This window comes from Chaetodon trifascialis, chromosome 16, assembly GCF_039877785.1.
Source record: "Chaetodon trifascialis isolate fChaTrf1 chromosome 16, fChaTrf1.hap1, whole genome shotgun sequence".
Lineage (NCBI taxonomy): Eukaryota > Metazoa > Chordata > Actinopteri > Chaetodontiformes > Chaetodontidae > Chaetodon > Chaetodon trifascialis.
This window is the reverse complement of record NC_092071.1, coordinates 21,028,046-21,055,179: the sequence shown is the minus strand read 5'-3', so window position 1 is coordinate 21,055,179 and position 27,134 is coordinate 21,028,046. Positions and strand designations below refer to the sequence as shown.

General features: G+C 40.7%; 1 protein-coding gene across 2 annotated transcripts; it reads right to left on the bottom strand.

Moving 5' to 3' along the window:
* Positions 1–1,197: 1,197 nt before the first annotated feature.
* Positions 1,198–25,597, bottom strand: LOC139344373 (flotillin-2a). 2 transcript variants are annotated; one of them, XM_070982476.1, is made up of 11 exons: positions 25,389–25,597; positions 17,795–17,876; positions 13,349–13,439; positions 8,996–9,119; positions 8,226–8,344; positions 7,975–8,088; positions 7,717–7,836; positions 7,416–7,630; positions 6,395–6,578; positions 5,954–6,103; positions 1,198–5,047 (listed from the first exon to the last, which is right to left on the bottom strand). In XM_070982476.1, the coding sequence occupies exons 1-11, from the start codon at positions 25,435–25,437 to the stop codon at positions 4,997–4,999; spliced, it is 1,299 nt and encodes a 432-aa protein (XP_070838577.1). In that variant the 5' UTR covers positions 25,438–25,597; the 3' UTR covers positions 1,198–4,996. The 2 variants fall into 2 exon arrangements, with proteins under 2 accessions (XP_070838577.1, XP_070838576.1); XM_070982475.1 differs by lacking the exon at positions 13,349–13,439 and adding an exon at positions 12,752–12,842.
* Positions 25,598–27,134: the final 1,537 nt, after the last annotated feature.

Below are 27,134 nucleotides of genomic sequence, written 5' to 3'. Positions count from 1 at the left end.
GACAAGCCTTTCATTTAATTTCATTATGTTTATGTATGAGGACAATGTTCATTAGTCAGCACCCCTGTACTCGTGCCAGTGTTAGCCAGCCAGCTCATTTTCAGCTGCAGTCCTTTAGCAAGATGTTCCTCAAGCGATGAAGTGACAGGGTAAGAAATCCAAACAGAGCAGTCAGATGCCAAAACGTCAACAATAGCAACAAAGTCAGTTTTCTCAAGACAAAGCATGCAGAAGAACAGGAAGCAGCCAGACACCGTTGCAGTAACATGAGGAAAAACACCCACTGTTCAGTAGATTAAGCCGTGCAAGCTGATATGAGCCAACAGGGCATTGAGTTATTAGACACAGACAAAGTACAACTTTAAAAACCAGTAGTAGTACACTTAATTCAACCATCCTCCAAAAAGTTGGGACAGCCCTTTCATTTTCCAAACTGGTGTTTCTGGAGCATTAAACACATCTTTCCCAGTCTCTGAAACGTGTTGCTGCATCACACTCAGAATGAGCAGATATTTACAAGAATCAATGAAGCTGATGAGGTCAAATATTAGATATATTGTCTCAGTGCTGTTTTTGCAATTGAGTGTACGTCAGAAAGGATTAGCAAATGATCGCATTCTGTTTTATTTATATTTTACAGAGCATCCCAACTTTCTTTGGAATCAGGCTTGTAAAATGCTAATAGAAATTCATAAATAAGTAAAATAGTGCAGCCCTGCAGCACTATTTTAAAATCATGAATATCACAGTTAGTTAAATACTAGTAAACATCTCTGTATTTACTAGTATTACCTAAGCCATGCGAAGCAGAACATCTGACAGCAGGACAAGTTAGCAACAAACATACAAGAGCTTATAAAATGATTTACAATTTATACAAGTACAGCTGGGGTGATTAGTTGATTAATCGACCAGTCAGTTGATTAATTGCCAACTGTTTGGATTTGGATGGAGCAACTATTTGTTGGTGGGACAAAACAAACTTTGTGAAGGTGACGCTTTGGTGTCCAGAGGACACATCTGCTCCTGCTGACCCAAAGCTTCTCCTCTCTGCCTTCACACGAAGTTTGAATGAACATGATGTGATTTCACTGCTCACGTGCAGGTGATGAAATCTGTTCAAGCGATGTGTGAGAGAGGTCAGAACAAGCCTTCCCACTCAAACATTCAGTAACAGACACACAGCGAGGCCAAAAGGAAGTGGTATTACATTTATTATAGGGTGGCACACAACACAGAATAACATGAACACATGCTTAAAATGCCATGCTGGATCAGTTTCCCAAAGGCCAGTGTTACATGAGAAGCCACAAGATAAATCCACAATATAATTTCTATAGTGATTATAGATTATTTCCATGATAGACAACAGATGGACACAGTTCAGATGAAGATGAGAGTTAAGGCGTAGGTCTATAGAGTTTGGTCTTCAGTCACATTCTCCTCTAAAATGCCACTTAGAGTATCAGAAAGTTGCCTCTATTTTGATTAGTCGATGCAAATCAAGAAACTGGAGTTTTTGGCACACAATATAATGGCCAAATTATGAATGACGATTCTTTAAGAGGTCCAGATTCCAAAGGAAAAGCTTTAAAATGTTACATTTTTATAGATCATCTAATTATATCTACATATATCTGTGTTCCCTTGTACATTAGCAGTGCAGAATGTTAGAAAGTACATAAAAAAGAAAAAGTAGAAAGAGGAAACTTACAGCTGAACACTATATACGAACACATATTCTACAAGTCAATCTTTGTCTATATTCATGATATACTATCCCATCGCTACTTCCCAATGTATGATTACTACAGTCAACAAACTGCGCATGAAAGTACGAATGACAGCTTCATTGTTTGACAAAGGCACTGTGTACAAAAACAAAATCTGCTTTCCTTCATAACAGGACCACTTTGATATTTCGATTTAGATACTTTTACTTGCAGAGTCTGGAAACAAGCACTCACAGGTTCACCAGTCTGGGTTGGATATGTGAAGAACACAATGAGACGTTCCAGTCAAACTGTTCCATTTCTCACCTTAAATGTATTCAGAAACTAAATTTGGTGGGTTAGTTTTGTGTTTCCAGACCAGCCATAGTTTCTCTAGCCTAATGACTGCCAAGGAGTGGTCCAGCATTTCTGTCAGGTGTATAAAAGAGTGACAGTGTGCGTCTGATCAGGTGATCTTTGTCAGGTTTGACTGCTGACTGATTCGTGTTAAAAATACTGGCCCTTTAATGGTGTGATAAAGAATATGACATATCGACAGGTTAATAATATTAATGTATTTGCACCAAGCCAGGCAGTGTTTTCACCCACATTTACTGAAGAGGAAATAGTTGCAGTAGAAGTTGGAGGGAACTGTAATGTAAAAACTGCAAAGTAAAAATAACATGAAATTTGCTCAGACCAGTCCTCATGTTTATTCACAGACAAGAAAATGGTGCGGCAAAATAAAACAAAACATTTAAGGTCACAGATTCTGAAAAGTGGTTAATTATCATTCACAATGGGGTTTAAAGAAGGGTGGCCGAACCTGACTGTGTGCATAGTACGCAGCCTGGCTAATGTGGCAAAACGGATCAGAGGTCAGTACGAGAACGTGAAGTTTAAACGTCTAAATAGGCAGCAACAGAAAGTTCATTTAGTTTAAAGAATACTCAGAATGGGTTAAAATCCTGATAAGACCCTGTCACCTAGATTACTCAAACATCCAACTTGTTGCACACTGTGTCGCCACCTCACAAGTGTTGATCTAACACTGAACCACCGCTTTGGACGTTGGCCGTCATCAGGCTTTCAACAGACTACAAAATTAGATTGAGCTGATCATTGGACACGTTGCAGCAGGGAAAATAAAAACTAGTCCAACTGTTCGACTTTGACTCTTACCCAACTAAGACCAACTGAGCAAAAACACCATGTGCCGTGTTTACGACCTCATCACATGCTTATCTTCCAACTTCATGAGTCACGGACTGACTGAATGTAACATTCAATTCCTGCTTTGTCATCCCCTATTGGTTGTGGTCAGATGTGCAACACAGTGGCAACTTTCAACCCGGCGAGGTGTGGGGTTAGAAAATATGTACAGAGTCTGCAAAAGTGAACATGTGAAACAACATCTGAGAAACACGTCATTACATCTGAGAAGGACTAACAACAGAGAGAGAGAAGCAACAAAATGAATTAAAGCTCAACCCTGAACGTCTACCATGTGCAACATGAGTAAGAAATGTTCACTAAGCCTGGCAGGTGGCCAGCGCATCATTTAAAGGGGTAGTACAGATTATGTGAGGTGGGTGTGTATGAGATACTTAGCAACAGGCAGTGTGTTACCTACAGTGTGCTGCAGTCTGAATATCTTCACTGCTTTACCGTGTCATCAGACAGCCCTAGTCCAAACCACACTCCTTTGACAAAAACTAATTTTCTGTCACAGAACACGGGAGTTGTCGGTCCAGCACCTGTTAGTTTGTTTGTGTCACCTCTGTGTTTTAAAGGGTTAGTTCAGATTCACCTAAGTCACACAAAACACAAACTAACTACTGAGGCAGCGGCAGAGCAGCAACTGTTCTCTGAGGTAAAATTACTGTTTTTGTCAGAGGAGTCTGGTGCCTTTGGAGAGAGCTATATTAAAGACTTGAGCTCCCCAGCAGAAAGGACAGCAACCTAAGCAGTGAAGCTATTTGAAATAAAGCATACACTTACACTAATATTGATTTTCTTAGCTGGGCCATTTCTTTAGTGGCTAAGGTACATTTTGCCGCTGACCTTGTCCACAGCAGTGCGCTGCTTAGCTTCCTACGCCAGTCCTCCTGCTGCTTGAAAACTGAGGGCTTGCCGACTGCTGTCTACTGCAGGTAATACACTGACTGCATATAAGTACCTCATACAATGCAACTTCAAATAAAAAAACCATCCCTTTAAGACTAATCTTTTCTAAGTATGGCTTTGTGTTACGTGTTTGCTTCGCATTTATATCTGCCTATGTGTCCAAACACGTGACAAAAGTGAGGAGTAAACTCTGTTGTTAGTATAAGCAGATGGTATGAGAACAGGGAACAATATCTAAACATCATCCATCTATAACACAGTGATATACTTGGACAGAAATCGTACTAAAGCCAAACCACGGTCCTAAGGTTTGGGCACTTGAGTGGTGAACAGTCACTGCACATCAGAACTGAGAAGACAGGCAACATGACAACATACCGCGAGGTAAGAATTATCATACAAGTGACTGAAATATCACTGATATTGTAATGTATTGTAAATGTTCAACACTTCACAGTGGGTGAAGATTTGGTGAGCCTGAAGTGCAACAGCGTAACCCAAGTCGAACTAACCTAGATAAAATCGAGTCTTAAAAGCAAAGAGGGAATAAAAGCTGCCCACTGCACTCACTAACTCACTAGCTGGGCTCTGAGTATTAGACTAATGGCTGTTTGATTAAGAGGAAGGAGCTGGGACACTCAAGGTGAAAAAAAGTCAGAACACCTGTCAGGGAAGTGTTGCCTTCAGGCAGAAACCTAAAACTCTCTGGAGGAGAAAACAATATCCAGATTTGTCTTTCATGTTTCAGACTTTCAGTACCTACTACTGAGGACTGTGGTGTCTTTCCATCTATAATATGTCTCTCTCTCTCTCAAATAAAACAAAACAAAACCAAAGAAACAAACTCAGCTTTGGATGCTTTGAAGGACTTAGCAGGACTGCAGCATATAATCCTGGATAATTAGTGCAGTGTCTAAAACAAAAACTAAAAACAACAGAAGATACATACAGTCTGGTCCTTTAGAAGTACGGCCCCAGCTTTTTTTCCTTTAGAAAATTAAAAACCTCTTAAAAAATATAAAAAACCTCTTGGTTGGTGTCAAGTGTTTCTGGTCAAAGGCAGTTGCATAAGGGGTTAGAGGCTGAAAAAACTACTGTCATGCTTGAGGCAGATATATGTCGAAGGATTGAGAGTAACGAGTCTGTGGCCTGATTCATCACATGGTTGTTTGGCACTGTGGGCTGATCATCTTCTGGAGCAGAGGCATCTGTGGGATCAGAGGACAGGAGGATTAGCTGGTTTTAACCAGTAATACACTTTAGGGCCTAGCTCACACACGTCGACAAACTACAGCTACATGTTAGATAAGGACAGATTCCACTTCAGCGCCCCCTGATGGTCACCTGAATCCAGTTATGGCCTTTTATTTTGAGTTGTGACATTTACTTGAAACATGTCTCTGTGATGCCAACTGTAGACGCAGTGCATTCAAACAACAAAAGAAGAACCTGAAGCTCCTCTAGATTAGATGAAATTTGAAGAAATCCATAAAAACCAAAATAATGATGGAGGTAACAACAGTGCATTGGTCTTACTCTCTAAGTTGCATGTATTCGATTTTTAGCCACTTGAAAGCAGCTGAAGAGGCTGAGAATAAAACACTGACATATCACCTTCTAAAGTTGTTATGGTGACTGTGTTAGCAAACAGCTGCCTATTCACACAATAACAACTATTATACTTTGTTCATCTGCGGGTGGTGAAACTCTCCACGTGGCCTCTAAGGCTGCTCCCAAACTGCACTGCATTCTGGTGCTGTTTTGCTGGGAAGTCCCTGAAGACATGAACAATAAACTAACAGCATGGAGGCTGCAGCTTGGCAACATGGAGAACTGTGGAGCGTTGGTGGGTGTTTGTGCTCCATGAATTGCCCTCTGGTCAGCTTCCAAACATTATATTCTACTGAAAATGGATTTTTCAGCAAATATAAGGATCACCAACAGTCCTGTGAGGCAGCTTTGTATTCTATCTTTGGTGAGAAGAAGTTCAAACACTCAAATTTTCCAGCAATCATAAGCCAGGCCCTGAAGATAACATAAGAATAGGATAAAAGATTCACAAGAGGGGTCTGATGAAATATATGAACTCATGTGGAGAACAGCGCCACTCTCACCTTTGTCAGATCCACTCCAGTGAGGGCGTTGACGGACACCGGGAGTTCAGCTAATAGACGGTTCACCTCTCCAGTGACGCGGCTTCCTTCTCCACTCAGGATGACAATCTCACTGGTCCTGGACAGGGGTGCAGCCACCTTGCCGGCAATCTGATAAAACACAGTGAAAGTGTCATTTCACTGACAAAACACGCCTCATGCCGCCCATACATCCGAGGATGTATAGGAAACGGCAAAGATACTGTCACTCATTGTTTCCTCTGAGAAAAAGAATACTTCTTGGCCTTTGTTCTTCTGAATATGTAACAGAAATATTAGTACCAAAGCCGTCTGAGAGATAGCTCTGACCAGTGTGCATGCTAATGCTTCATGGTCTCAACAATAAGACCAAACTCCCGGTGATTTCTTTTCAAACCAGTGGTGTATAAATGTACTACAGACCTTGGGCAGAGCCTCCAGGACCAAAGCAGTCTTGGCAGCGTCGCCGTACTGCTGGTAGGCTTCAGCTTTCAGCCTCATCTTTTCAGCCTCTGCCTTTCCCACCGCTTCAATGGAGCCAGCCTCCGCCTCACCGATAAATCGGATCTTTTCGGCCTCCGCCTGTGCCGTCAGCACCTTCTTTGTCCTAGGGTTAGGGTTAGAGAAGCAGCACAAGGACTTTACTTTCATTCGCAGTCAGTCATGTGTGCCTTGTGTGAAATGTGCAACTTCAAAGTCATTGGTCTAATATCAATTATTTGACCATAAAAAAATCACATGTCCATATACAGAATTTTGAATTATGAATATTTGATATGAATACAACCAAATGTACTGTGAAAATATAGTTCAGCCCAGATTTACTGCTGATGTGAACAAACTTTGACAGCATTAGAAAACATGAATTTAAAACTGTAGTTGTTGTCTAGCATTAGAAAGACTTGTTAATGAGCGCAGGGAGCATGTCTGAATGTATTTATGCTGCTGCTGGGGCTTGGTTTAAGCACTGTGTCTATAAAGGCATGTTTTCCCAAAAACAAAGGACGAGAGACTGTTGTTTCTCCATTTCTTTCTGCTTTCCCTCCTGAATTCAGCAGGTTTAAACAGATTTTAGTGGTTTTCAGGGTGAGTGAGGGTAAAGCAGTGATAAACTGGCTGCCACTTTGATGATGCTGTAGTTTTATGGGACTCATTTTGCATGATGCTGTGTCATTTCAGCTGAACAGTCGCTAGATGACTAAACACCTTGAACTACGGCTTCAGGGATGTAACATTTTATCTGGTATTGCTTTCTACTGCATAGTCTCTGTTGTTTCGGGAAGCGTGGTTGAATAAACGTCGACAACTTCAAATAAGGACAGTGACAACTGAATCATGAAAAATGTTAAAAAAAATGTTTCTCATCGTTAGTAAGTATTCCAGCTTTCAGACTCGAATGATGACGCTCTGTGAACTGAAGGGTGATCTGTGTGGACCCACTCACTTCTGTCCCTCAGCCAGCTGCTGCATCTTGTAGGCTTCAGCCTCGGCAGGTCTCTTCACAGTGGCGATGAGCTCCTTGTCAGTGCGCTCGATCTCCTTCTCCTCAATCGTGATCTGCTTCTTCCTCTGGACCACCTCGATTTCGATCTCCTCCAGACGGATCTTCTGCTGCTCTTTGGCCGCCTGCAGCTCATAGGCCAGCTGAGCCTCTGCTTTCTAGAGAAGCCGAAGGTTTCATTCATACTTAAGTCTCATGTTTGATTGTTGACCCTACATACAATCTAAGCTATACGAGCAAATACCTTTGTGTTCACTTCCTGATTAAAGGCTGCTTTCTGCATTTCCAGCTCTCGTTTGGAGTCCGCCATTTTTGTGTCAGCTAAGAACTTAACGTCCATCATTTCTTTCTTACACTCAGCTTCCTGTAAAGGACAGTGTGCAAAAGACAGGGACAGGAGATGGATTACGAGCAGATTGATGGTTTCCTAATGTGATAGCTATTAGCAGAGAATGGATGTTTTCTTCTTTGCGGTTAAACTTCTTCTAAATGCCCCTCTTACCCTGATGCCAGCGTCCCTCTCAGCCTCTGCCACTCCGATGTCTGCATCCCTCTGTACTGCAGCTGTCTGAGTTTTGCCCAGTGAGCTGAGGTACTCCACTTTATCATACACATCCTGTCAGGAGGCAAAGTAAATATGAAGGCACACTATGGTAAGTTATCAAGAAACCCAAATTCAAATTAAAAACGGGGAACACGTGATGAAAAGATAAATGCAGAAGGAGGTGAGCCCGATGTCTCCATGGTTCACACCTTGATGGTGAAGCTGAGGATCTCGATGCCCATGCGGCCGACATCAGGTGCAGCCACCTCTCGCACTAGAGTGGCAAATTTATCTCTGTCCTGGTAAATCTGCTCAACAGTCAGGGTGCCTGGAAGGATGGAAACTGTGGTTAGTTCCTTTGCATTCAAATGTTTTTTTTTAACTGCAATTGAGCACACTGACAAAGACGGGCAATATGCCAAGAAAGAGAACAATAGACGAATTATCAGTGAGACTGTCAGATACACTATATACATCCTCACTGTTACCCTCTATCATCAACTGATGACAGAGTAAGGATTTAATTCAAAGGACAAATCATGTTTTTACAGTTTTACATGTTTTCACTAGCTCCTCTGATGAAGAGGAAGCTATATGCATTTGTTTGTGACAATTTATCTGAATAAAAAGCAGCAGCAGCAGCACCAGCCATTTCTTTCAATATAATATATGTCATTCTGCCTCCACGGGCTCACTTTGATCAAATTGACCTTTCCTTGTTCTTGTTTGCCAGATGAGTGAACCAGATTATGATTGCTGTGCATGCTAATATCTGCTGCGTTGAATTCAACCGTATGTTATGAGAAACATGTTCATCCTACAGTTTGCTGGTGGCTTATCTTGCTAGATGTTTTGGCATGACTTTCTTAAAGTCTAAGCAAATATGTAAAAACTACACAGACTGTTCATTTGTTGGGGGGAAAAAAGCTAAATAAAACAAGAACTCAAGCAATGACAGGACAGTTTTGAGACTACCCACCAAGGATGGCACGCAGGTGACCCTCGAGGGTCTGCAGGATGACGCTTTTGATCTCAACGACTGACTTCCCCAGGAACTGCTCACAGGCATAACCCAGCAGTTCATTTTCTGTCATCACCTTCACCTGGTGCCAACGTGGATAAAGGTCGTCAGCTGAGCACACATCCACAAACACAGGCACAAATACAAATACAGGCACACATGGGTGTGGCACACACGAAGACATGACAGATACTAGGCTTTGTGGTATCATTCAACAAAAACTTTCTGTCTGATCAGTTACCACACATCATTCTTTTGACTTTGACACTATTAGTAATGTACAGAACAGCTGAAAATAATGAAAAAGGATAACACTTACAAAATGAGAACTCAACAGACAAATGGAACAAAAGAAACATCTGCAACGCATCAGTGACGTGGATGCATAAAGGCTGGATTGTTCTAAAATGCATCAACTTATGGTTCATGCAACGTTGCTCTTGATTTAGCAAAAACACCTTGTACCGTAGTGAATGCTACAATTCGTATTTATACAGGAATAGAGGACTGTAAACACACTCTAAATCAACAGCCTGGGGCAACGTTGCAGGTGCGTAAAGTCCGGCCTGATCACTATAAATGTTATCTTGTATACAGTCACCTTGACCGGTTTTAGAAAATACTGGCCAAAACTGACATGGAACAAACTCTATGTATATGGCCAGATAATTAATAATCAATTTATTGATTATTAATCAATTTACGTTCAAGTTTCTGTCAAGTTTATGTCTCTCAAAATCCAAAACGTGAAACTGCAAAGTGCAAAATTCTATTTCATTGCTTCATTTTTTTAGATTTACAACATACTCTCATATAAACTATAGATTATATATATACATTATATTATAGATTATAATATACATTGACCAGAATAATTCAACACTGAGAGAGTTAATGTACAATAAAATGTAAAAGGAAAACAATGACAATGACCTGAAGTTTACAAGATCAAAGCAAGGGTAGTCACGGACAGTAAAAGAGGTCACTTATACAGTCAGGACATTAAATAAAAAGGTGTAAGACAGGAGGTTTTGGGTGATGTTGTACTCCACTGGAGCTGTGAAAAAAGACAGAGTGAGCTGGGTCCTTAGGCGAGAGGTCTGCACATGGTTTGTTTTGCAACATGCACTCATAAGAGGAATGAGGGCAACACAAAGTCAGGGAAGATGGACTTCATTCCAAGGAAACATATGTCTGAAGACAGAAAAGGCTGCAAGCCAGCCACACAAACACACAGGCCAGCTCAAACAGACAGCAGGGGGAGCCGTGCCGCGGCTGAGACTGGAATAAAGACTTGGTTGCAATAGTAATCTCTTGCTCTTAACTCCTGACCTCCTACCCCAACCCCCCCATGCCATCCGTGACACCACCCTTCCTCCCACCTCCTCCAAACCCACAGCTCCTTCAACAAACAGGAACTAAAAGAAGTGATCTGAAAAGAATGGGGCCCAAACCTTTCCTGATAAATTCCTCAAGTCATGTTGTTCCTCAAGGACAACAAGAGCTGTCCCTGAAGACATTTTTTTTTTAAAGCTGATAGATTTGTCAGGTCGTTCAGTTGATGTGGACTGCCAACTGGCCAGTAGGCTGTCAAAGCAGACAAAAATACTCCATTTAAAGTCACATGGCCAAATGTGATTGAAATGGGAGTGTTGTTAATATCCTATTGGTACACTGAAGTTAAAGCATCCTAGATTAACATTCTGCTCTGGTTTCTCTTTTAATTGCAGGCTGCCTCCCCCTCAGCCTAAACATACGTCTCTTTTATTTAAGGACACACAACTCCTGTTGCCATGAGACACATGCTCCACAATGGCTTTGGCTTAGGTTGGACCAATCAAACAGTGGCATGATGAGCTCCTCTGTGAAGTGAACTGTGAGAGAGTGAGGGGCTGTTCAGCTCCAAACAGTGGGCTCATTGTCAGCATGCATGTAGGAAAACATAGAGAAGAGGAACACTGGCATGACTGTGGCTAAAATACAGAACTACAAAAAGACAGAGTGGCATGCGGACAGGGAAAATGAATAAGAGCAGACTGTCATTCACATGGAACTGCAGATAACAGTGCTATAATACAAGTTCTTAAAGACAAATTCCACCATAAAAAACACTTCACTTTTTACTAGACTTAGTCAGGGTCAAAGATAGCTACCAAGAGGTAAGGATTCAGTTTGCAGCTCAAAGACACTTAAACAGGACCTTTCGTTGACGCAAGGGGTTAACAACAGTCCCTCCTCAGATACTCACAACTTTTAGCACTGACAGAACCACTGCAACACTAGATAGATGTATTGCACATGATCAATTATATTCCCCACAGTATTATGTTCACTTTCTGTCATTCACCTTGTTATAGTGAGTGGTGCTGGAAATATTTGCCTGGTCTCACAGTTGGATGAGGAGGAGGTGTTTACCTTGTTTCATTCACTGTGATTGGAGAGTGACTGTTACAGAAAGCAGATGCTTAGCAGTGGAGACAGCTTTACTTTAAATTCTAATACAGCACACTACTGAGGCCTTCTTCAATGTATATAATGCTGTTGTTTCCTACAACAGTCCCCACCAGCATTAGAAACTTAAAGGGGCAAACACAGCCAGCCCAAGCTGAGCTGCAGAAATATGAATCCGGCTGAAGGCGAGCAAACCTTGGTCTACTTTCCATTCAGTCCTTGCACGTACATTCTTTTGTCTCCTCCATGCCTTGTTCGGTCCCGAGGAGAAATATAAACTGACTGCAGCTTGTGCAGAAGGCTGAGAGAAGATCATATTACTACAACCCTTGCTGCACTTAACTGACTAGCTGTCAGTTTTTTTTGCTTTATACCAACCACTTATTGACGGTCTGAATGTTTGCAATATATATATATTTTTTTAACTATTAACTATATTTGCTTGATATGATATGCTACTGTTAGCTTTGGTTTTATATGGTTTAAGGATTGTGATATAGACAAAGAAAAGTGATAAAAACAAGGAATATCATTATTATATATTTAGTGTCCATGTCTTTATGCTTCTAACTTTTATTGCGCACCCAGTTTGAGTGTGGAGTAAATATACAGTGAATTTTATTTTAAGGTGGATTTTCTCTTAACATCTCTGAGTTGTCAACCTAAAGAAAAAAAAATCATTTTGTCACTGAACAGGATCAAATAACCAAATAGCAGACACAATAAAAGAAAACAAAAAACACTGAGATTGACACTAAAATACACATCAGGCTCTACACAGACCCCTTCTCTTGATACACTACAATCGAGCTCAGACGGAAAATAACACTGTGTCGACAAGACGCAAGGGCCTACACTGCTACGGTACCACTGAGACGATGAAATACAAACCAGGAAGTCCAGTCTGACGGCTTGTCAGACACAGATTGCCAGCTGAATTGTGCCAATTCTGTGGTGTCGTTGAAATGAATAATGAGGCTGCCTTTTGACACAGTGTTACTCTCAGTCTGATTCCAGGTTGGGTCACATGAGTTTAACTAGGTGTATTCTGCCTACATATGAGGGAAAATCATGCAGACAACAATTTGACCCAACATCTGTATGCCTGTCTTAATCACAAATACAGGTGTGCATCTTCACTCGAGCCCTCTGTATGAAATACCACCTCTGCTGTGATTATGGGGTGATGCCAGAGAAAAGGAGTGGGGTGGGGAGGGGGAGTGGAGTCTGAACTAGCATTCCCAGAAAAGTGTGGTGATTTACCTGAGCCACCCCAGTGACAGTAATAGCTACACCCTCCGCTGTCTCTACATCCTCACACTTGGGCTGCAGGGTCATAATCTCAAGCGTTATCCTGTGAAGAATGTGGAAAAATAAAAAAAATAAAAATTGACATGTTCGGAGGGAAAGCAAATGAAGGGAAGGGCCAGAACACAAGGAAAGAAACAGGACAAAGTGAAACCATTCACCCAAGGACTCCAGATCACGAACAACGGAGCAAAATGAGATGCTACGCAGAGCACAAACCATGTACAATTTAGGATTTTGCCTGAATTATTTTCAAATGCAGCGTTATTCGAATAACTCAATTTCTATTTTGCATTGGGTTCTTCAAATCATCTTTTTAGCCATTTCTATAGCCTTCATTTATTGACCCCGTTGCCAAAGGTGACTCAGAGTTCAGCAAGTTAGAGACAGCTGATTGCCTCCCTTCCACTGCCAAAGGAAAAAAAGCCATGAAGATGAGAAAAACAAATACACATAGAGGTTAGCTTGTTAGTTGAACCGCTTTCCTGGGTCTTCCTTTGGTCTCGAACACCAGCCCCTGCTTTTTTCTTTTGGGCTTTTGAAATGCATTACCTGAGCCACCCCTGTCACATCCAGGGGAACACCCTCCGAAGTTTCGATATTCTCACAGCGACAGAGGATGGTCATAACCTCCAGTGACATTCTACGCAGGCAGACAGGCAGCCGGGAATAGCAGAGGCAAAACAGTAAGTTGGACAACAGCTGTTAGGAATGTCAGTAACCAAGGTCAAGAGGAAGAGGGAAGAGGAAGGGGGTAAGAGACACAACCTTGACCTCCTGTTTTGCTGGTTTTAGCCCCCCAGGCTGTTTTCATGACAAAACTTAGAAAAGCAGAATAGTCACAGCTACCACACAGCTTGTTGCGTCTCTGCCTGTTAATACACGATTGAGTAAACTCCATCAGTAAAACCCCAAGTCAGTGTTGATAGGATCTTGATTCCAGCACTTCTCCAAGATTACATTTGATTAGAGATAACAAAGGAATGTCCTCTACAAACAATAATGGTACTCCACTTCACTACTAGTTGGATGGAGTGTTTATGTAAGATTAAGTTTCAGAGCTGATAAAAACAGCTGGAGCTGTTCTGTTACAATAAACACTGACTAGGATTCATTGCTGTCTGAGGCAAAGAAATGGGACGCTGATTGCAGCAACCCCTTGGATGAGAAGACTTTCTGGTTTACAGCTCCACCTCCCTCTCTTTCCAGAAGGATTAGATCAATGAGTCACAGGCCTGGACATTAACATGATTACTGCATGAGCGGGAAGCCACACTGCCTCCCTTTGTTTTTTCTAATGCTGTCAAGCAACTGGCTTATACGCACAGGGCTTTTAGCTGAAGTGGTTGCTACTCTTCAGAGATCGTCATTCCTGTTTTTTATTATCCAAGAAAGCATCTGAAATATTGACCAAACTGCACATGACCAAAATGCAAAAGAGAGGAGTCGTGGGGCAGCTTGTCTCTAAATGGGGATTTATAAATCCAGGGATGCATCAACCTTATTTTATTATCAAGCTCTACCATAAAGTTTCCTAGCAACTAAAGACAAAGAGCGGCACTTAATGGAAAATGGGTAACCTGAAGGAGACACACTATGGCTGAGACAGGATAAGATCGACACCAGACAATGCAAAGCAGGTTAGCAAAGTAGAAAACAAGAGGCAGGCAAACACCAAATGACACATCAAGTAAAACCAGGAGCACTGGAGACAAGCATTATCATCACAAGCTTGTTCATGTTCATAGGATTATTGTGTGCTAACTTTTGAAATAGTTTTGTACAACCCTGATTCCAAATAAGTTTGGGAAACAGAACAGATCTGCAAATCCTTTTTGACATACATTCAATCGAATACAGTACATAGACAAGATCTTTAATGTTGAAACTAATTACCTTTACTGTTTTTTGTAAATATATCACACATTCTGAATTTGATGTCTGCAACACCTTTCCGCAGTTGGGATAGGGTCATGTTTACCACTTTGTTACATTACCTTTTCTTTTAAAAACACTCAGCAAGCATTTGGAAATTCTTCACCAATTTTGCTTGAAATACAACTTCAGTTGCTCAAAAGTGTGGGTCTCCGTTACAGTATTTTGCACTTCATAATGTGCCACACATTTTCAATGGGAGACAGGTCTGAACTACAGGCAGGCCAGTCTAGTACCCACCCTCTTTTACTCTGAATGCAAGCTGCTGTAACTCGTGCCGAATGTGGCTTGGCTTGTCTTGCTGAAATAAGCAGGGATGTCCCTGAAAAAGATGTCATCTGGATGACAGCTGGTACACATGCCATGGGCACTAACACACTCCATACCATCATAGATGCTGGCTTTTGAACTTTGCGCTAGTAACAATAGATGGTACTTTTCCTCTTTAGGGCAGAGGACATGATGACCATGATTTCCAAAACCAATTTGAAATGTGGACTTGTCAGACCACATCAGACTTTTCCACTTTGTGTCTATCTCTGATGGGTTTGAGCCCAGAGAAGTCTGAGGTATTTTTGAATGTTGTTGATACTGTATATGCTTTTCACTTTGCATTGCTGCAATAAACTGTAAACGGCAATAGTTTACAAAGTGTTCTCAAGCCCATGTAGTTATATCCTCCATACAGTCATGACAGTTTTTAATGCAGTGTTGCCTGACAGATTGCAAGTAACATTCAATGCTGGTTCTCTTTCAGTTCGTTTTGTGTCTCAATATGGGAAAACCTCCTGTTCAAATAACATGACGCCCGCTCTGATTGGGTGGCACCAGTGACCCCAATGTCAGGAGCGAATGGGCCCTCCTTATATTAGTCTGACATCACAGCAGTTGCTATTCAAAAACCTCTCCTCGCTTTCTCACAGGAGCCCATCAACAACTGAGCTGTTGGGTGGTAAGACAAACTAAAGCTAAACTATCCACAAACTTGACTGTACAACTCAGTCACCAGGCCCTTTGTTCCCCAGGCTTTGCACACTAGTTTAGACAGCAGCAGTCTCTTCTGGGACAAAAGTAGAAAAACTTTTTGCTAATAAAAGTAATGTTAGCAATACCAACAGACAGCAATATCCCATTACAGGTTACAAGACACCTCACAGCAGGTAGCAATATCTTCACAGCAGCACAACTTTTTTTCCTCTACACTAGCCAGTGTCTGGCAATCTGGGAGTCAGAATTTTTCACATAGAGAGACAAAAAGTGAATGCTACGAAAGAGAACTTAATGTTATCGATATAACTCTGGTTCTCTGATTAGCATGAGTGAGTGTCTGACCAGATCAAGCAACCTGTGAGGGAAGCAAGGAAGAGGTGAGCTTGTTTTGAATCATGGCTGATATGTCCATAACCTTAGGTTTTTTGGAATTACCCCTTACGTGCAGAGATTTCTCCAGATTGTCTGAATCTTTTGATGATGTTATGGACTATAGATGGTGAAATCCCTAAATTTGCCCACGCAGCTTTTTATAACCTCACCTCATCCTTGCTCAAACTCGAGACATTTGAGGAATCCGCTTTCATACCCAATCCTTACACTTGTCACATGTTACTAATTAACAGGTTTACCGGTGGAATGTTCCAAACAAGTGTTTTTTGAGCATTCCACAACTCCCTCAGTCTGCTGTTGCCCCTGTCCCAACTTATTTGAAATGTGTTGCTGGCATGTAATTCAGAGTGACTTTATATTTACAAAAATCAATTCAGTTTGACCATTGAACATCTGGTCTTATACTGTATTCAACTGAATAGATCAGACTAAGGATTTTGTTTTGTGGTTTTAAGCTCTGGCAGAGAAACAGAATCCAAATTACATTTGTTTGTTTATTATCAAATAAAAACTGATGTAAATAATTTTCAGTTTCTTTTTCTGCTTCAGTGTCAGTGGTTCAGAATAAGAGCTCAACACACTACGAGGCTAACAGTTATTTTTCATATCATTTTGTAAATATTATTTTTGTAACATTCCCTGTCCTTGCCATTATGAACCATCTGTTTATCTTTCCAGCGTTTTCTCAGAAGCTGGTTGATTGGAGCCCCATTTAATAGCAGCTGACAGTGGTGATGATCTGCAGTGTTTACACATTTGGTAAACATTTGTTTTTTTAATATTGATGTCTTTTGCCCCAGTTGATCATTAATACTGTGTTTGTTTGTTTATTCTTCTATAACTTTAAAATATGAACATTGTTAATATCAACTCATAAAAATCGCACTATTTTCAAAATGAAAAAACAAAAAAGTTGTTATTCATAGAATATGAAGTATAACTTGGGCACTATTTTCAGCTATTGATTAGTATATATTTGGTGTCGGGGAGAATATTTATTTTATCAGGAAAATGTACTGTATATGTGATTGACTCAAAATAAACTACAGTGGCCTTGTTCATTAGAGTGAAAAAACATGTTTTTAATAGTTTTTGAACAACCATAGCGCTCCATGGCACAGAGGAATAAGCTCTATGTATATTAGGGCTATCAAAATTGGCCAAAGATGACATTTGATTATTCCTTCTACAAAAAAAACACATAGGCTTGAACCATTCAAATATCTCCTGTGAGAGCAGCCGTTACAGCTGTTTTGTTCTTCCCAAAATCGGATATCAATTTTTACAGTTGAGTGTTTTTTGTTTTTTTACAATTCCATTACGTATTCAAGTTCAGAATTTTCGTTAACAGCCCTGATGCATATCATATATTGGGAAAAAAAAACATTGTGAAGGGAAGGGAGTCTTGTTACCTATTATGTACTACAAAGCCCAGTTTCTTTTACATATTATGCAGAGGAGCCTGTGAAGTCTGTTTCATGCTTAAGATGCATACAGAATAGGACCTCTAATATCATGGTCTTTTCTGTTGTTTTTTTTTTTTTTGTCCAGACCTGCAGATACCCTCTTTTTAAAAACTTTGTGTGAGAGTTCATGAGCACTGTGACATCTAAGACTGTATGGCTATGAAGGATACTTATTCATTTTCTTTGGTCGGGAGCCAGAGCAGACAGGTCTTACCTCTGGATGTCAGAGATGAGCCACCAGGCCCAAGCCCAGCCTCCCACAACATATGTCTTCTGATCTGAGCCACAGCAACCACCTTTGGAACAACACAGAAGAAATCAAAGTTACATGGTTATTATCAACACAGACAAAAAAACGTAGTAAGCATCAGTTAATGTTCAGTCAGAAAAAATATGTAAGTGACCAGCACAAATGCAACAGAATAGCCAATTACAGGGAAAATTTCATGTGGATGGTTTAGACATTTAAAGCAGCTATAACCAATATTTTACAAAACTATGGATCAAATGATAATATGAAATGCATCACTGATGGTGATGAACCCCCAGAAAATTAGCAGTGGAATCTGTTTATAGTGAGTTTCAACATATTGTTTAGCTGTCCAGCTGCAACTTTACAGTTTTGGTTCACTCTCACAGCTTTCATAGCAGTGTTTTCAGCTGCAGAACGCAGCCACTTTGAGGAAAACAGGTCTAATACCCACTGTACACTACCTGCTCAGCACCAAACAACAGACACACAGTTCGAGACGAGTGGCTAAATATAGTGGAGCCAGATATTTCCCTCAAGAGTTGGTGGTAACCACAAACAGAGGGAATATTGGACTTCGCAAGGTAGCAACTCAAAATAAATGCTAATGTTTAGGGTTGGGACAACATGCTTATCTATCGATTCAATTCTACAATTTATTGTGATTTTTTGTTTGTTTTTATAGAAAGCGAGATCATGGGAAAACATTACTGGAAGAGACTGTAAAACAGTCATATTTGCAAAAACAACACACTCATTGCATTTAAAAGTGCTACAGAAGTGCTACATTTAGATGTTCCTGCTCAGCAAGTTAGTGCCATAACAGAATAATACATCAAATGTGAAATAAAAAGTGCTACATTTAGTGGTGGCTATTGTTTCAAACCCTTCAACTTTGAGTTTAATTCTTGACCCTTTGAGGTTGCTGTAGCTGGTCAGTGTTCAGTGTTTAAACTGCAGAACAGCAGACTGATTAAGCTATGTCAGCAACTAGTTGTTTCCACAGAGCTTAGGAAATCTACGCACACAAGTATGAGCACATGTCATTTTATGTTAAGCACGTGAAGTCGTTTGTTAAGCTAATATTAGTGTGGTTGCTCATTTCCATTAATGGAAATTCCATTATGTATTAGCATCAAACTAATGAACTAGATACACAAAAAATAAAACAAAAAACCTTGATACTTGAGAGTCAACTTTATTTTTCTTTTACAACTACTGTATAAACACACTGTTTTCTGAGTTCTGAGTCCCCCATATTAAATTAAAGAGTGATGACATATCAATGCTATGTCCATAACTTGTTAAAAGTAACTGCATGTTCAATATCATAAGCTAATAGGTTATGATACTGCCCTAATCACTAGCCAATTTTTGGCCAATTTTGACATGTCTACAGGGAATACATTTATAATAGATATAATACAGTCCTATATGTAACTATAGCAACAAGATCACATGATCACAAGATCATGTAACGTGGGATTCCATCTTGCCAGGTGTCAAGTTATGCACCAGTGTCCATGTGACAGCTGTTGTGGACCAATCAGCATCCTATGAGCAATTGCTGGTAGCTACAGGTGGATGTGGTAAGTAAGAGTTTTGCTCTCCTACTAAGTCACATGGTTCATTGAGCTGACTGGTTGACATTAGGCCGTGATAGAAGGTGATAGATGATTCATCCAGTCATCTACCAAGCATATATAAACTGTCAAGCCTTTTCGCAACAGTTTCCATGGATGATTTCCCAGATGGTTCTGTGAAACAAACCATCTGGCACGTCAGGTTAAGCACATTTGGTTGAGAGAGAGACGAGAAAGATGGAGGCCAGATCAAACAGTGACCCACTTTTCATACTCCGCAAGTGGTTTCATAGGGGAGATGATCATGTGCTGTTCAGCAAACCACTGCACTAACAGTGTTTGCTCCACTGACTACTGATAGACTAAGACCATTTACTTAAACTACACTTTAAGGGCACTCCTCCCTCCCAACCCCGTCACAACAGCATGATGTTTTTTCCCCAAAAACATCAAATTAAGCCAAGAGGACGTTTAACATCTGTATTCTCAATTTCAATTCTTATTGACCTGCTCTAATTTTCGTAGATAACACACACAGTCAACAACACATATTTTCAAATTATCAACATGCAGAAACATTCACCTTCCCTCCAAACATGACACTGTAAAAATGTTTGTAACAACAGTTAAAGTGAATGTGAGATCTTTCTAGATAAGATGTAAGTTAGGTTAGACAGCAAATATTATTTTCACTCACTGGCGTCAGTCTGATAGTTTAATCTCAAGTGTTAAGTGTGACATTCCCAGCTGTCACATGTTAACAGACAGACAGAGGAGGGGGAGGAGCTGGGCTATGTTTATTGACAACCAAAAGTTATAGGAGGACATATTGGCCCACATCTCCGGACACACTGCTAATGTTTTTTAACATTTTCGTCAACAGGGTTGTTGCTTTTAAGGATATATTGTGAAATTTCCACTCGAAAGGAGAAATCTCACTCTCTGACACTGTGACAGTTTCCCATTCCTCACATTACAAAAGTAATGCACTTTCCCAGTGCGATTCAACAATTTCCTACAGGAAACAGTGGCATTACAATGTGTAGACCAAGGAAAGAACAATGAGCTGTCACGTGACTCTTTATGTTGCCACATTTCCCTTGGCTGTGCCTCAAACAATTCAAGTTTAGAAGCATTTAGAAACATTAGACACTGTTTTAATGAAGAAATGTGAGCAGGACAGGCTTTTACTATTAAAATCCACCTGACTCCTGCCAAACACCATTGCCAGCTACAGCATTAAAAGGCTGAGGACTACAGACATGCTGGGCAGTACACACACCACCTCAGTAGTTGCAGTTTACCACAGGCATAACTGAGATTCCTGACTGCATTCACTTCAGTGGGGGGAAGGGCTCTGTGTGAATGAATGAGAATTTACAAGCTAAAATAAAAGCTCAAAGTTAAAAATATCCTGTCATCAACTTTAGTTTTCTCGATGCAAGGTTTTGTTCATAAAAAGTAAGGCAAGCTCACAACATGCAGATGGGGTGGCGCTATTTCTTGTTTTGCCTTTCACGTTAGGCCAAAAAAGGAAACTGGGCTTGAGCACACAATGTCCTAAAATGCAGTCCAATCTTTTCACATTTGTGAAATTACTCTGTTTCAGAATCAGGTTGTGCAGCTCACGCCCACTCACCTCTGCTCTCAGTCATCATTCTACTATGTGGTAACTGACACACTCTTAAGAGTTTGTTCACAAAGGAAAAACCCTTGGCTGTTTCTCTTTTTTGTTCATCACAAGTGGATTAGACAGGAAAACTGCCCTAACCAGTTACAGAAGTACAGTGGAAACCTTTTTATGCAAACCGTTCCCAAATGTGGATTGAACTGTCACTTGACAACATAGAAATTAATGACACACTGTACATAATGGGTATTGTGATCAGAGATTAGACTCTGAGCTCAGAGAATTCTGAACAAAAGAAAATCCAATGCCAGTCTATTGGCGCATTTCCATTACACAGTTCCAGCTCTACTTGACTCGGTTCTACTCTACTCTACTCGGTTTGGTTGAGTTTCCTTTACAATTGAGTACTTCATAGTACCTCCTCAACGTAGGCGGGGTCGTCATACCACGGCTGCGCGAAACTGCCATGACGTCAATTTGTACGCGACGCAAACAGAGCCGACAAACAATGGAGGACATTGAGGTGATGTTATATTCTTTCATCTGCCACCAAACCCAGAAAAGTCTGGACTTCGTCGACAGACCACGGTGATATTTTACGAGCAGCCATTTCCCTCGAGTGAGAATAAAGAATAAAGTCAGCAGTTGCTGTTGCCCGGTGTTACAATGGAGGGGGCGGGATTGTTTTTCCGGTGTTGGACATCGCAGACCAGTGACGACACTCTCCGGCCAATCAGTGGCCAACAGGCTGTTGACATCACACATATAGTATCGCTTCTACTCACTTGGAACCTCGCCAGAGCAGGTACTAAAAATAGTATCAGGTAACAGGTACTATCCGTAATGGAAACACAAAACAACCGGGTAGAGTAGAGTCGAGTCGAGTTGAGCCGCGCTAGTGGAAATGTGGCATATGGGATCAAACTTTGACACAAAAGAGGGCCCTGGCCTCTGGTTTTTACATAGGGACCCTTGAGAATAAGAAAAGTCTTGGGGTCATGTGAGATCAGCTGAGGAATTTATCAGCATCTGTAGTGACACCCACACTTTTACAGAACCATGACTCCAACCATCACATCCTGCACTTCTTCCTGAGATAGTCACTGATAAAACAAATAAAAATTGTCTAAAGAGGACTTCAGAGAATGAGCTCTCCATTTATGTGTTGAGTGTTTAATTGTAGATAGACCAGAATACCTGGATGATTTAAAAATGTGGCTTTCATAACAAAATACTTTATCTTATATCATGGCAATATGTAAGATGAACTTTCCTGTGTAATTAGTTTCAATTTCTCTCACTGCCTGGAAAATGGATGCTATGATGTCATTTTGTTTAGAATTTTGAAAATAAAAAGATCGTGTTTATCTGGCAATTTTCCTTGATTTTTGTGCTTCAAGCATGGGTAAGTAGGCTTTGTAATTAAATTGTTTTGTTTTTTGACAGTTTTAATAGGGCATTTACATATGACTATTTTGACACTATTTTGTTGTGGCACGAACTGCAGATGGAGGGCCTAACGTGATTTTCTGCATATGAAGCACTATAACACAAATGTCAATGTTTTGTGCCTTTTACGGTTGCTCAGATCAATATCCAGTACAGTTTATTCAGTACCAAAAGTTGTTATTCATAAGGATGAAAAACTGAGGAAACTGACAGAAAAAAGTTGGAAAAAATGGCTTCTTAACTGTCTGCAGTTGGGAGGAGCAGGTCAGATAATGATGTAATATTAGCTATTGTTTTAAATCTATGGTGATAGATTTAAAGAAATAGATACAAGCAACACGACAAACACTTATAAAATCAGCGTTAACAGTTTCACATAAGACAACTGAATGTAAATAATGTACCCTGTCTTGTTTGCCTTTGCGAGTGGGTAACTAGGCAAACAATTGTAATGTAAACGCCAACACTCAGCACTACGGCACTGAACATTTGCTGCTCGGTTAATCCACAGGAAAACAAAAGCTACGCACCCTGGCAAAAACAAAACGTCATCGCGGAGCACTTCAGTACCGAGGTCGTGGACCCAACTGCTAACAAAAAACTTGTTTGCCTCCAAACTTTTGTCTGCTTTAATTTGTTTTCTAGAGTAGAACAACATCTGAAGGAGCAGGTAGTTGCTATATCTACTGCCTCAATAGCAGGCAAATCTTTCACTTCAGTTTAAAAATTGCTCCTCTTCATAACGTAAGGGTTACATGTAACATATGATTGGATTTTCTGTTTACACAGCTCTCTCATAATTTCATCAAAACTAGCACAGTAAGAACTTTGCGCCATCTGGTCCATTGCAGTTTTCACTTCCTGCCCTCCGTATGAGTTTAATGTCACGTGACTGTAAACAACCTATTGTGTTTATTGTTGACGTACGATCGGGGGTCTGCACGGGGTATTTTATTTTCAAAATTTACTGGATTCTCTACATTGTTCTTGTGCCTTACTTCCTATCTGGCTTAATCTGCTGTGTGCAAATTGACGTGTTATCAGTCCAAAACAGACTTGGCGCGTATTCTCCACGAAGTAGAGCATAGATATGCTTCTGGGACGCTGCTGAAATGGAGGCACAATGTACACGGTGGAATTGCACTTATTGACTAGAGTAGCAGCAATCAGCCCCAACGTTGCGGACGGAATGCGGAAGTTATGCCCTGTTGGAAATTAGGGGTAATAATAACCTTTATACATTATGTGTATAACAGTAAAATAAAAACTTGTCAGCAGTACAAACAGCACTTCTAATGGAACTGGTCAGAACCCCTTTGCAAGATGACAGCAGCATCTCACAAGCCTGAACACAGTCTCTAATTTGCATATTTAGGTTTGATGTGCTAACTAGCTAGCTCAATCATCATAAATACAAGCCAGATGGCCAACAAACTTCACGCAAGTAATTGGTAGCGGACAGTATTTAGCTATATAGCAGACAACGTAGCACAATGACATTTTCAATAGGAGGATTTGTGAGTGAGGACATTTTTTGTTTATTTCTTTTACTAACATGAAAGCTGTGTTCTTGCTAACTTAAACTGGGTACTGAAGAAATCCCCCACCTTTAATCTTCATCTTGTAGACATGAAAAAAGGTAACTACAGGTACAATGTGAAAGATATGGCTGCCTGTCAAAGGCGGCACTAAATAAATCACCAGAGTGACCGCTAACTGCTGCTAGCTACACCCTTTGCTCAAGCTAACTTTAGCTGTAGCTACTAGCTGCTGTTAAATAGTTAGCTCAGTTAGAAATGCAGCTAGCGGTCACTGGGAGCACCGTGATCACGGCCAGACTGGGGCCGAGCACACAGATAGAATAGAGCTTATGAAAAGTTGTGAACTTGCCGCTCACATATCATCTCCAAGCTGAAACTACTGATAATGTTATAAAATTCAGGCCATTTTTTTACACATTGCACTTTAAAGTCTTGTTCTTTGTATTTTTGTGAAAAGCGTCACTGATTAATACTATGGTATGCTGAATGCGGGTAAATATAGCTTCTTGGGATGAAGGGCGGGGTGCTACAATGGACATTTTGTACTCAAAATTATAATATATGATGTTGAAGAAAATGTAGACATGCATATGAATTGTGGATTGTGATTGTGAATTTCCTCCATTGACAGATAAACAAAGTCTATCTTATCTTATGGCATTCATTTTGATTTGGCTTCTCGCGGAGGCTGAGGCGGAGGCTGCTCCGCCCCTGTAATTTAATTAATGTAGGTGTATTCCTCCTGCAGCAGAACCACCATATCCTGAAATCTCGGTTCCTATAGTTCGCCCTCTCATGGCTGCTTCATTATCATCATCAAATGATCAAAATGAGAGAAGATGCGGAACCAAAACCAATCGAATGCCAGCTTACGAAATGGAGAGAGAACGTCTGACCACGCATGGCTAAATATATTCTAATCGAACATTAAACGCAGAAAGCAGGTGGATTTATTATGAGAATGTTACTGAAAGATTTCTGAAAGGAAACGCTTAACATTGGCACAATACGATGTTGTTAGGGCTCGGCTCTGGTAGCCATTTGAAGCCATTATGGGCCTGATGTTTGTAAATGATGTGAACAGCTAACGTTACATATGACGCTCCAGACAAGAAAACAACAGGGAAATTTGCCCTCTTTTTCTCTCGATGTACATCAAATGGTTAGGCGGTTTGTTGCATGTTAAACGTTATTGTTAGCTTCTGACACACTGTCTGATACAGATATGACTTCCTCTTCAAATAACTGTTAGGAGACCGTTTTTAATTCCTTTCCAGGTTCGTCTCTATCTTGGAGCCTAGCGAGGAAGGGGCTCAGGGAGCTAAGACACATCGTCCAAAGAGCGTTAACGTTACCTGAAACCACAAGGGCCTCGTTTGGTCCAACGGTGTGGCAGTTTCCCATTTTACCGACGAAAAAAACGCGTATCCAAACGTACTCGACGCATACAAAAGTAATTTGACCTAGAAATACGTTTTTTTCTCCCACCAACTCTCGATTATCGATGATTTATTTTAACTGGAGACTCGAGGAACCGTTGCGTCAAATAGCGCGTTACAAGACTGAAGACTTCCGCTGACGAGTTTCAGAGTAAAGGTAATGTCGAGGAGGACGCGTTCAAGCAATGGTTTTGATTTTATTTTTAAGGTTCCATTGTATTCCCTCTGTCCTATTGCTGTCGCTTGACTGAGCTGACCAGATACCCCTCCCATCTATTGTGCCCCTCCCCCGTAGGAGAGGGATACCGTACCCTAATCGTTGAATGGGCGTGGTTGTTTAAATTTCCTCTCACGCAACCAACCTAAACAAGAATCACTGTAATTTTCCGCAGAGAGATGTGTGTTTATGGTTACTCTGCCTTGTGTTTAGCGACCTGTCCACCTGCCATTTTTGTCCGTTATTATCACGAGCATGGTCACAGATTGTTGTGATAGCTACAGTTTTAATATATGTGAAATGTGTTAGTGGTTTCAAGGACACGCCGAAATCAGGCGGAGGATGTGTTATACTGTAAAACTGTGCGATAAAACTCATGTTGTGTTTTGAAATATGAAACTGTCATCCTTTCTCCCATTTTAATTCTCCATGACAACAAGCAGGTTAAGTGCTTTGTGTAAAAGCACGGATATTCAAAGCAGTTTGTCCTGATTTTCTCCTGATGCATTCACAGTAATGTATCTACACAACCAGAAACTCTGATCTTCATTACCAAAGCAAGATTTGATGGGTTACGGTAATGCAGGAAAGGTAATGCCCCTTCATCAACGCTTGTATTCACAATATAAGACCTGCATGATACTTTCCAGGGAAAAACCTGAGATAATGCCACCAATTGCACTTAAGCAGTTCCCTCTGTATGCGTGAACCATAACCTCTAGACCTTGGCAGAGTCAAAGTACTGGATTGAATTTGATCAGTCAGATTCTGATTGATGGCTGCTTATTTATGGCTGCTGTTTACTTTACTACTGTTTACCCACTATCATGTAATGCTCCCTCAAATGTTTCATAATTCAATAAGTCAGTGATGTGAACACCAATCATTACCATGCCATGATATCTTATTTTCCAGTTCTTTAAGCTCCATTGAGTTCATTCTTTGTTGGCACATATTGTTTTTTTTATTCACTCCATATCTGTGTCCTTGTGATAATGTCATGTTTTCCATATGGCTTACAGATGGATGTGTGAGTGCTGTTGCTGCAATACAAAAGGACAAAACATGCTCCAGGGCAGGAACTGACTGGGACTATCCCTGGACCACAACTCTACTGTGGTCCTCTCCAACCAGCATGTGAATATCCCACACTGCAGCCTCTAGCAAGGTTGTCACAGGACCTTAGAGCTGCATTCACCACACATTCCTGGGATGAAATAACTCTAGATCTTGCTGCACTTTATAGAGCTGTACACAGCTGTGTGCTGTTGGAGCTCTGATCTTTCATGAGGGCAGGAGTTTCTGGCTAACATAAGGCCCTATTAAGGGTGTGGGTGAGCGTCCTCAAGAGCAAGCCTGTGAAAATTAAGCACACCTGCTCTGAAGGCAACAAAAGTAAATCATGGCTGGTATCCTAGCTTCTCAAGTCAACATCCTGTCTTCAA